At 33.5% G+C, this 12835-nt stretch overlaps 1 protein-coding gene across 4 annotated transcripts in view; it reads left to right on the forward strand.

The window, feature by feature from the left end:
- Positions 1–1289: 1289 nt before the first annotated feature.
- The window catches only part of Dd (CTD nuclear envelope phosphatase 1-like protein dullard), an 85913-nt gene continuing 74367 nt past the window's right edge, over positions 1290–12835 (forward strand). For 2 of the 4 annotated variants that reach the window (XR_015040380.1, XR_015040381.1), the window contains exon 1: positions 1291–1569. Coding sequence is in view for 2 of the 4 variants with exons in the window: in XM_035357896.2 (XP_035213787.1) it covers positions 1471–1569 (99 nt within the window). In the remaining 2 variants the exon portion in view is untranslated. Of the gene's footprint in view, positions 1570–12835 lie in introns of all 4 variants that reach the window. The other 2 variants (XM_035357896.2, XM_085813703.1) reach the window with 2 other exon arrangements.

Genomic DNA, 12835 nt, shown 5'->3' on the forward strand with positions numbered 1-12835 from the left:
GCACTCCACGTCTGAGTATTTTTCTTGAGAATAGAGTGTTGTTAATTTTGACTTAAAATGTTCTGTTTTTAAAAAGCTTCTCATTATCTTGATGATTTTGATAGGCAGTTGAGCAAGGTGTAGCTTAAAGAGTAAACCCTCATTCTACACCTTTTCGAAAGCTTTCTAAGGTATAGAAAACAGCTTGCAATAATATTCTTTTGAAAACGTTTCAGCAATTTATTCTGTTACGTTTAAAATCGATGCACAGTACTATGTTCTGATGGCCCTCGAATATCTTTTTTTGAAGCTTTTTCTTATTTTTAAGCATTTTTTTAATTCGTTGCCATTCTATAAGACTGAAGTGCTACAATGACAAGAAATGTTCTACCTCTCATTTTATACGAATTCAGATTTTTAACTTCATACAATTGAAGCTCATAAAGAAGAAAAGGCTACTTCATTTCTTGTTACTTCTTGTGTTATTCGTAGAATTACTGGACGTTTGGGATTTATAATTTCGTTCAGAGCTTTGCCCAAAATTATAAAATGTCCATAATTTTTAAATGAAAAGTCTAGTGAGATTTTAAATAACAGTCACTTTTTCTGATAAAACTCATCAGTTCCTATAAAAAGAATTTTCGGTTCTGAGCAATTTTTGTTTTTCAGAAAGAGGTCGGTTACATGTGTTAAAAGTGAAAGAAATTTTTACTTTGAAAAGAAATTTAATTATTCGTGCAATCATTTTTATGACCATACAAAATCCAAAAGAATTATCCACATTCATCTTTAGTATGATTTCCTTTTATTATTTCATACCAACTTTTATCCGTCATACAAGTTTGCGTATAGTATATATTGTAAGCTTTCTAATCACAAATAAATTTGTTTAAAAATGTCCAGGACACGGACATTAGCAGAAAACTTTCAAGAGGAAGAAAGAGACTAGTGATAAATAATTAAATCAATAAATTTTTATACAATTTTTAATTTAGATTTTTAGATCAGAAATAGATTACAACACACGGCGTTTCACTAATGCAAAAACAAAAACACTAAACGTATACTTTTCATGCATAAATACAAACACACAATTTTTAAGTATGATGTGCCTCTAACGCCAAAATTGCCACTGCTTCTTTCTTCTTCACAAAATACCGTAATGCTCATAGTTAAAAAATCTGTTTAGCTTCCTAATTTTGTACACAGTCTGTTTAGTTCTTTTATAAAATTAATAACGCATATTTTCAGAAACAAGCATTTTTCCTTCTTTGAATTATAATCGCATGGATATACCACACTATCTAGCCATAAATTCTCTTTCGACTGGAGTCCAATGTAAATTACTACAATTGTCACTTCGACTATTATTATCCCATGGCGGTTGTTAATACTCTACGCGCTGTATTTGTGTATAATCGTCTAATGTATTTTTATAATTGACTCTGAGATTTGTGAATTTTATCCAGCCGTTTTAACATTTGTTTACAAATGTTGAAGCAGTTACAAATGGGCATTCGTGCTTTTCTTTTATTAGCATCAAAAATATGGAATTTCATTTGTTTTGTAATTCGGAAGCAGATGAGAACGGTAAGCCTAAGAATAAAATTCTTTTCTGTATATTTTTTATATTTTCAGAGTTTTTTGTAATCATTGATTGTAAAAATTCAAATCATTTTGTTCAAATCAAAACAAAAATGTTCAAATCATTTTGCTGGGCGCTTTTACTGATATTATCTGTCCCATTTCTGTATCGGACGTATAATTGTGTAATTTTACGTTATATTTCATTTTCTTATTCAGTTTTTGGATAAATTAATTTATTTTTAGATACCCTTTTAAAGCGTTTATGAATGTTTACATTTTATTAAGAATAAGCTGTTTAATATAATTAGTAGTATAGCTTCGAATTTGCTGTGCTATTTTTAATGTTGTTTGTTCCCATTGCTGCGTTTAAGATCTATTACTTTTAAGAAAAGATGAGGTTAATTTCTGATTTTGCTTTATTGAAATTCTAAAATATATTTTTAATTCGCCACTGTTCTTAATTGATTTTTTGGTCCCAAGCACAATAATGTTCCATTTGTTAATAAATTTTACACTTATGAAATGCTAAAATGGGTTAATCAACTTGAGATTTAGAAATGTTTTAGTTTCATTGCTAAACCTTAATTTAACTATTTTTACTAAGGTACTCTTTTAATAATAATTGTTCAAAATTATAAAAAGTTCTATAATTTTTAAAATTTAAAAAAAAATTAATTCCCCCCTCATTATTTACTGAAATAATTTGATTATTCTGTTTATGTTAAAATAGAAGCACAAGGTTATGTAACTTTATACTTCATTTTCTGTTTCTAGTTTCTTATCCTATGGCAGAGTTCAGTAATTTTGTGAAATATGTTGATTTTGAGGTAGAAGTTAAACATTGAAGATGATGAATTGCAGTATTGTATTTAAAAATTGCTTGGGTAAAGTGCAGAATCGCCCAGGTACTATTCCGTTTTGAGGACCGTAAAAAATTGCAGCGAAAATGTATGCGCAAAAGCGCCAAATCTAGCAAACGCGGCCATTTAACAGCGCGCCAAATCTTGCGTACGCGCTGATTTCAGATTACGTAAGTTTATGTAGTTCTATATTTCTTAAGACGCCATTGAAATAATAGTTTAATTTTTAACTCCTTTTTTGATATTCTATGGATTTCACAATTTGGGAATTGCTCATGACGAAAAGTCTGCAATAAAATTTTGGGTAAAGTGCAGAATCACCCACTGCTTGACGCGTTTTTAAGAATTGCACATACTCGGTATCCATGTACACATCAATCCATTTTCTTTCCAAACAAAATCCCAGAATTGTACAAAAATGGTACTGCGTACACCCTTGACTTTATCTATATACACATCGACCTATTTTCTCTTAAAAAGTAAAAGGAAATTGACAAAAAGGCAAATGTTCTTACCCTTGTAAAAAGCGGCAAACAAATAAGTGGGCGATTCTGCACTTTACCGAGAATTGTTTCAAAGAAATGGCATCATTCATTATAGAAAATTATGTTTAAGCAACCAACGAGATGAAATTATGCTTTAGCGATAACTCGGTAGCGAAATAGCGATGCAGGCATCCATTAAGTTATATTTAGCAATTTTTATATAAATTATAATAATGATCTGAAATAGTTATTTACTCTTATGCTTCCATTCAGTTATGTTTAGCTTTTTTTATATAAATTATAATAATAAAACAGTATTATATGAAATTAACCTTTAATCTAAATTAAAATGTCAATCTTAGATAGTTATTTACTATTATACTTCCTTTCTTGCCGCAATTATTTTTGGCAGCATTGGTATCAACAATAGTTTGGCGATTTTTTACGGCCCTCGAAACCGAATAGTACCCAGCATTGTATCTGTAAATTGCTTGGGTAAAGTGCAGAATCGCCCACTTCTTTATTTGGCGCTTTTTACAAGATATTAAGAAGAATTGGATTTTTGTCAATTTTCTTTGACTTTTTAAGTGAAAATAGGTTGATGTGTACATGGATAATGTCAAGGGAATGCGCAATGCCATTTTTGTGCAATTCTGGGATGTTTTTTAAGTGAAAATAGGTCGATGTATACATGGATACTGAGTATATGCAGTTCTTAAAAACATGCCAAGCAGTGGGTGATTCAGTGCAGTGGGCCCACTGTAGGCATAGTTGACATTCATGGTTGGTCAACTGTATTCACACAGAGTGGGATGTCTGCTGTGGGCTAATCTTTGGAATATAGTAACAGGTAGTTTGGCGACATTTTGGTAGGCGATAAAGGTTACTATCTAGGGCTTTGGGAATAATGCGAGAAGTACTCAGTTCCGATTACGCATTATTTTGTGTGAGGGAAATGAGAGATCATGAGATATGTCATGTGACATTTATGTAAGAATTACAATTCTTTAATCGGAAAAGGGGGGAAATTTGGAAAAAAAAAAAAAAAATATCTGCAGTAATTTATAGCATTTTGTATTTAGCTTCATTGTGTGTTGTGTGAAAGAGTGTTGATTAATTTTTGGATCCCATGGCGCTATCTAAAGTGAATTCTAAATTTTTATTGCATTTATCTGATAATCCAAAAGAATTGCTTAAATAGTGTATGAGTGTAGGATTAATTGCGGATAAGTATGAATGTCCAGCATGTGAGGATGAAATGAGATTGTGTGAAAGGAAGGATATTACAGATAAGTTTGAATGGCGGTGCGAGAAATCTGGTGAAAATGGACATTTTGTGAAACGGAGTGTAAGGAAGGGTACGTGGTTTGCTGAAAGTCATTTGGGTATACGTGAAATTTTATTAATTTCTTATTACTGGGTGAATAGACTGCCAGTTGACTACTGGATTATTGAATATATAACAAAAGTTTATCTGCCATGCAATCAAGATTCTGAAGAAAATTAGGTAAGTTAGTATTTTTAATCATTTGAGGATATTATTTTTATGCATGTAAGAAATAAATAAATTAATATGGTATTATTGGAAAATTGTTATTAGCAATGAATTAGTTTAAAGTAATTAGGATTGTAAGGTAATTTTTATTAATTTAATGTATGTGCTTATTTATATTTTAAGTAGTGTTTTTTAATTTAATTATATTTTAATTTAATGATCGTGATTTTGTGAGTTATATGTTTGTAGTATTTTGGAATAGGTTTGAGTAGAAGTAAATGTGCATGGAAAGAATATAAATATTTGACATTAAGTATTTGGAACCATTTTTAATGTTTGCGTTATAAATTTGCAGGTGACATTTATAATAGATAATTTAGAGGGAAAAGTTTTTGGATATTTTATTTATTTTATACATGCAAATGTTCATCTTTGGAAAGGGTATATACTTTTTTGTGATCAGGTAATTTCATATATGTCTTTTTTACCGAATTTAAAGATTCACAAAATTTTCCTGCACTTTCGTGAAATTTTTCTAATTTATGAGAAAAAAGCAGTATACATGGATATAGATAAGAGTGTGCGCAATGCCATTTTTGTGCAATTCTGGGGTGTTTTTTTTTAAGTAAAAATAAGTCAACTTGTACATGGTTTAATTATATTTTATTTAAATGATAGTTATTTTGTGAATTATATGTTTGTAGCAATTTCGAATACGTTTCATTAGTGCATGGAAATAAGTTTAAATAAAATGTAAGAAAAAATGCATATAATTTAATATTCCATACAAGGAAGTCATGTGGTGTATACATCAGATTTTTTTGTATTGAATTTGGTCCGACTATTCTTTGCCACCATTTAAGTGAGGCTAATTTAAAACATGAAGAAGAGAAATATTTTTATGTAATAAAACCTTCAGGCAACAAAATATGGATTTAACTTTATTTTTACCGTTGCTGATACTACCATATTAATTCTTCCAGAGATTCGCAGCTTTTGAGAATTAAGTGTAAAGTATTTCCAGATATAAAAGTGTACAAGTATAATTATTAATATTGTTTTTAATGAGTGATTAGGAATTGTAATTTTTTTAAAGTAAAACAGTAAGGGATTGTAAGGAGATATGTTTTCTACAGTTGTTTGTTATTAACTGTTATAGATATAGCTAGATGTTTTAAGAATGGTCAAAGAAATAATGTTTTCTAAATCTCAGTTTATTTGTTTGATGTTTTTCTGTTTTAAGTTTATGGCAGATCACATTTCCTTGGTGACAAAACAGGCTTCCTGTTTTATACTTTAAGACTTGTATTTGTTGATATGTTTTGGTCATGGCAGGTCACATTTACTTGGCGACAAAATTGACATGTCATTTTATATCTAGAGCTCATATTTGGCATTTAAAGACATAAATAACAAAAGAAAATATAAAATTAAAAGGCATAAATAAATAAATCAATAAAACTATAAAACCATATTTTCCAATTTTTCATGCCAAATAATGTAATAATCCCGCAGGTGAACACGAAGACTGTACAGCATTGAAAGAATTTCTTTTTTTTTTATCCTTTACTGTCACATGTTATCCGTGCTTAAATTTAAATTCATTAACACCACCATAGCCTCTGGGTTTAGGCCACAGTAAATTCTTTAAATTACATTTGCATTTTTTCATCATTCTTAAAATTATAATTGAGAAACTGGAAAAAGTAGCAGGCAAAAATCATGATCACAATGAATCAAGTAGCTACTAGGAAAGCTATATAAAGAAAAAGTGCAGAAAGTAGAGGAAAGTGTAGGTGACCTCAAAGATATTTGTTTTGTCGCATAAAAAGTCACGCAGGAAATTTGATTAGCAGGGTAACCACTAGTAGGGGAAATCGTGTCAGTTCTCAGTCCAGAGTTAGATCTGTGTGCAAGCTTTGCTCTTTACATGTGCTTTGCCTTTGCATTGTGTTCTGTTTAACATTCTTAGCTCTATCATACTGAGAAGAGTTCTATGAGTACATTTGTGTAAAGTTCTAGAATTGTAAAGTATTTAATTTGTGTGTGTGCATTCAATTCATTACGTTCCCGTATGTGCACAACAGCTTTTGGTGTCAGAAGTGGGATTGAACACTGGTGACAGGAGTAATGGTAGAGCAACTAAGATAGCTGGTGGCAGCCTTTGCTGCATTCAAAGAGGTAAAAGCAGGCCAAGAATCCACTTAAGAGATGAAAGCTGGCCAAGGAAAAAATGAAGCAGGTCAAGAAGAAATTAGAAGAGAAATTACTGCCATAATAGAATAGAAATTTGAGGCGAGGCAGAATAGACATGGTTGAAGATAAAAGTCAGAGAAACTTGACAAAGAATTCCTATTGTGAAATGACAAATCAAAGAAAAACTTTGTTTTGCAAAACAAGTTGAAGAAAGAGTTTCTTCTGTCCAGCAATAAATTGATGGCAGATGTCCAATGACAACAGAAACAGTTCCTTCTCTGTTGCCAGAGAAGTTGGTAGTTTAAAGAAATCCATAATTTCTGACACTTTTAAATTCCTTCTCATGCCTTTTGTCTCTTTCTAAAGCTATCAACATAGGATGGAAACCATTTTTGGGAAGTACACAAGACTCAGTTATCTATAGTGGTGGATAAAAGTTGAGGAACTCTAAAGTTATGGCCTGCCACCTCACTGCTTCTCTAAGAGACACAGCGAATATCTTTCAAATTCTGGCCTTGAAAACCAGAGGCTAGACTTCAAAGCTCTGACTCATTGGAGCTGTGCTTTGGCAAAAAATGTGTAAAATACTATAACAGGCTGCAGTTAAAATCTTGGCAACAGAAGCCCATCAAGAGTTCGGCACACATGTTGAAGGGTTGTCTTATCTTGCTTTTTGAACTACCAATCAGAAACAAAGAAAATCCTTCCCCTCGAGTACTTCATCAGTATCGTCTGGGATCCTGAGATATAGAAAAACCTACAAATGGTGAATGTCAAGGATCTAAAAAGCACTTTAGTGTACTCCATGAAATTCGAGGTAGCCCAACAAGCAAATCATAAATACCGCCACCCAATAAGAGCTGCTAATATCCAGGAGCCAGTGGATCGAATGATTGCTCATGTAGTCGATTTATTCAAGCAAGTCAGTGGCCTTGAGGCAGAATCCGAGTGACAACAAAGCCATCCCAAAGTTCTGGAACTGCAGAACACCTCAAGCAAAGAGGAGGGAAATTAATTAGTGGCCTGGGTGGAGGTGCCAGATACTGAGAAGGATCATTTTAATGTGCTTCAGATTTTTGCAGTGAGTGGCGGTAGTAATGGACTTTCTTCATGGAACGTATAAGTGGAATTCCATGCAGTGTGACCATTGATACAGGAGCCAATGTTACTGTCATCCAAAAAGATGTAGCTCAATGACTGTAAAGTAAACTCATTCTGGATGCCTCTGTACATTACCCTCTAGAGTCTAGACTATCTGGTGATAAAATCGACATTGGCAGAAAACCACCATCACAAAGCATATGTGGCAGATATTACAGACCTTTACATACTTGCATTAGATTTTCTAAGGCAATATATCGTTTTCCATTGGACCTTTAAAAATAACAAAGTGCATTCTGCCTCTGAGGACATAACCCTGTTTAGAATTAATGTTGAAGGTGTTAAATCTGTCCACCAAATCAAAGCTCAAGACAATATCACAGTACCAGCAAAAACAGAGTTTTTACTTCCAGGATTTATAGCCCAAAACAGAAATTTTGGGTACTGTGTAATTGAATATCCCAAGAACTGTAACACTCCATAAGGAGTACTAGTAGCATCGGCACTCGTCAACTTCTCGAGGACAGTTATCCCCATGAGAATTGCCAACGCCAGTTATAAATTGAAAATCGTTGGGAAAGGTGAAGTGGTTGCAGCATGTACTACATTGACGTACATTTAACAAACCAATAGTGCTTCAGTCTCTGTTTTTTGGAGAACCCAGTATCGGACATGAGCAGAGTGCACAACGAAGAGAGGAGTGCTGCAGAATGTGTCAGTCAAGAATTCAGAGATGTTTTCTTCCAATCATCTTCCAATGTAGGTCGAACCAGTTTGACTCAGTGTAAAATTGATACTGGGGGATCATCCACCAATCAAGCAGCATCCAAGACATTGCTAAACAGGAAGAGGTGAGAAAACCTCAAAGGGACAGGCGAAATAGTGATGTTATTGAGCCTTCTGCTATTCCTTGGGCATCTCCCATCATCCTGGTCAGAAAGAAGTGTGGTTCAACAAGATTTTGTGTTGAGTATTGATGTTTGAATGACATCACAAAGAAAGGCAGCTACCATCTTCATAGACTTGACAATATTTTGTGTACTTTTTCCAGAAGCAAGTGATTGTCAACTCTTGATTTAAAGAGTGGATGTTGGCAGATAGAGATATGCCCTAATGATCACGAAAAGACAGCATTTACTACCAGACAAGGAGTATTCAAGATGATGCCATTTGGATTATATACCAGCAACATTCGAACAGTTCTAAGATCAGCTCATGGAGACAGTTCTAAGAGGTCTTTCCTATGAATCCATTTTGATATATCTGGATGATGTCGTCATGATCAGAAAAGTTTTGAGGAGCGATTAGAGTTTTAGGAAGGTGCTACTAAAATTGTAGGAAGTCAATCTAATATTAAGCCTTCCCAAATATAAATTATTCAAGCTGGAAGCGACTTCCCTCAGGCATGTCATCTGTGCCAAAAGTGTGTATGGATCCATAAAAAGTGTGGGCAATTAAAGATTGAATACCCACTGAAAATGTCCATAAGCTGAGAAGTTTCCTGGGGCTGTGCATCTAGTATAGGAGAGTTGTGAAGGACTTTTCTTCCATCATAAGACCTCTTCACAAACTGACAGAGAGCAAGCAAAAGTTCTTGTGGACAAGAGAACATGAGGACGCATTTAAACCAACTGAAGAATGCTTTAACATTTGCGACAATTGTGACGTATCCTCAGCTCCACAAACCATTTATTCTTAATATGGATACGAAGAGTGAGAGTGTCGATACTGTTTTGTCTCAAGAGGTAAACAGCAAGAATATGTCATATAAGTATATACAGTCAAAAGTCGTTAATCCGGACTCGTCGGGACTTCGGCGATTCCGGATTATAGATCATCAGTTTAAATCTGGTAAGATGGCATGCAGAAATTATAAAATTAAAAATATGAAACCGTAATTTATGAAATAAAGAACAATTATGATCTAAAGGGTATCAAAATTTACAAAAAAAAAAAAAAAGCTTGATATTTATTTGTTTACTTTATTAAACATTTCTTTCAATGTAAGTTGCTTAAGTTGCTTCATTTTATGTGATAATATTTTCTCTTTAATTTCTATAAACAGACATAATTTCTTGTTCAGTTACAAAGTTCCTCTGTTCAAGTCCCGTTAATTGCTGTGCCGAGAATACCGACTAACTTGTCAATCGAAATTTTTTCGTTTTCACTAACCTCTCTGTCACATTCTTCATGTCTTTATCCATTTTTTTGCAGCAATTCCACTTTTTGTTTGTTGGACATCGAAACATACATTCGTTTTGTAGATCCTTTGGAAGTTCCAGCATCGGAAATTCTATTTGACATAATCGAAAGTTCAAGTTTACTTTTATAAAATTGCTCTTACAGTCTGCAAAAAATAATAAGCGGGATCCAATTCGAAGATTAAGGAACAAGCAATCATATTAACATTAACTGAAATAGATAATTAGATAATTTTAGCTTACACCGCCCGTTATACATTAAACGCGCAGGCGAAAACGTATTCTGCACTTGCGCACACGCATATGCGCAGTAGTCAAGGTCTTACGCGCACGCGTAAAATGCCTGTGCGCATGTGCCAATGCGGCGCATGCGCAGAAAGTTTTTAGTTTTGAGGTCCGGATTATGGGTGTCCGTATTAGCGACTTTTGACTGCATCAGTAAAAGTCTATCTAAACAGCAGAGGAATTACTGTGTTACCAGAAATGATCTGCCGCATAATTAAAGCCATAGAACATTTCCATTATTATCACTATGGCAGAAATTCCCTAGCACATGCATCATAGACTTGGCTTATAAATTTCGACAATCCCAAAGGACATATAGCCAGATGGATGCAGAGACTGCATGAATATGACATCATTAGACATCATTATCTGTTGTCAGAAAGGATCGTCATACGGAAACGCCGATAACCTCTCTAGAAAGCTGCTGATTTTTTATCAGTGTTGAAGTGAAATACGAGCTGGTTGATCTGGTCATAATTTGGATTACAAATTCAACATTGTCTGACCCAGACCCAGGCAGTGATGAAGAAGTCAGGAAAGACAGTTGGCGATAGCATTAAACCCATATTTGACTTAATGGAATCTTTAAATATTAAACCTACTTTGCAGGACATTTTGAACTATCGTCCTACAACAAAACAATATTGTGCTGTCCGAGACTCACTCCATATTTGAAATGGCATCTTGTATTGGAAGTTTGAATCAGGTAATGGCAAAGCATTGCGATTGGAGATGGTACTTCCAAGATCCCGGATCCCAGCCATCCTCAAGAACTACATATCATCTCAACAAGAGGCCACTTAGGAATATTGAAGACTTGGCAACAATTGCGCTTCTATGCGAGTAATGCAAGGCCTGATGTGCGAACGTAGTGTCAATCTGCCGATGTCTGTGAAGGGTGGAATTAGTTCAACAGGAATGTCGCAAAATAATATTAAAATGTGCATATCTTAAGAATTTCCAATTCACAGTTCCGCATGCTGGAGATAAAAAGGTCTCCCCCCCTCCCGGTAGTGTGTTGCCATTGCTTGCTTTTAAATCGTTGAGTTTGTTAATGAAAAATTCGTTAAAAGTTTTACAAAATATGAAATCAATAATAAAAAACAAACTCCAAATTTCAAATTTGGCCTTTCAGATGCCCATATTCGCAATAGGATTACGTCATTTAAAGTTGGATGGCTCTAGATACCATTGTTTTATCACAACGCAAGAAACGTACATATATTTATGCAGATTCTTCGTTATTGAATTTCTTCAGATATAATACAGGTCGATAGTATTTGGTGGCAATGATTTGAAAAGTGATACAGCCTTTTAAAGTTTTCAGTGCAAAATCACAAAACGAAAACAATAGTTCTTCAGGGACAAAGCCCCCTTGGACTAAAAATTCAGTTTATTAGAGTACATTTTATTTGCATATATGCGTATATATGCATGTATTTAATAATATTCAATAAAAAAAACATCCACAAGAACTTAATACAAAATTTTCAAGTTTTTTGAAAAACAAAACATTTATTGAGTTTTTCTAAAATAATGTGATATTTTTCTTTGCATTGTCTTTTTTAGCATCAAATTGCTTGAAATCGTCCATTTTGTTATTCATTTCGCCATTGGAATTTGCATCTAAATAACTGCGCATACTTTTCATGATGTTCCTCATTTCGTATGAGGTGAAAACAGAAGCTGCATTTTTCATTTCATTTTCGTCATCAGAATCTGCGTCAATAATGTTTTTTTTTTAGCTTTGAACAAACTCAAAAATGTCTTTGTGTATCAGAATTGGGGCTATACACATTGTCATCAGCTACTTCAACAAATTCTTCCGATTATACAGTAGGACAACCCAATAACACAGAAACTATCTCATACATTTCATTAAGTGTCAGCTCAGTTTCAATATACTCCTTCTCCATTTCTTTTGGCACAAACCAAACTCGCTGATTTTTACACACACTGCAATGGACTCGTCACCGAATTAATTCCAAAGCCAACTGATGAGAGATGAGATGTTTTTGTATGCCATTTGTAAGGGTGGAGGATGAAAGTGGTTTAGATAAACAAAATTGGCTCATGTTACATGCTATTCCGAGGGTATTTCAAAGCCAGGTTAACCTCTTTTCTATGAAACATGCAAAACCGCCTCTCTTTCATTTCAAACTCCTCTTAAAGCTTGCCTACGTGGCTGTGTTTTCTGTATTTTGTTCATTCCTAGAAGGGAAATATTTTTGTGTTAAGCTATTTTCGTTTCGCGTTAAAAGAAAAAAATGCATGAAAATGTATAATAGTTTGTTGCTATCATTGTATTATTTTGTGTTAACCGATATTTCGTCTTGAGCGTTTTTGCATCATACGTATTTTACCGTACATACATACACACGTGCATACATTCACACATTCCTTACTAATGTATTTCATCTCGATGTACTCCGTCTTTGATATGATTTAAATCAAATTCCTCGTCATTATAATTCGCTTCCGATAGCGAAGAAAGTGACGGAGGTTATTGAAAACGAAAAAATTTCGATTGACAAATTAGTCAGTATTCTCGACACAGCAATCATAGGACTTGAACAGCGGAACTTTGTATCTGAAAAAGAAATTATGTCTGTTTATAGAATTAAAGAGAATGTATTATCACATAAA

Source organism: Stegodyphus dumicola, chromosome 3, assembly GCF_044657685.1.
Source record: "Stegodyphus dumicola isolate Sdum_Otavi_A_Nest chromosome 3, ASM4465768v1".
In the NCBI taxonomy this organism is placed as follows: Eukaryota; Metazoa; Arthropoda; class Arachnida; order Araneae; family Eresidae; genus Stegodyphus; species Stegodyphus dumicola.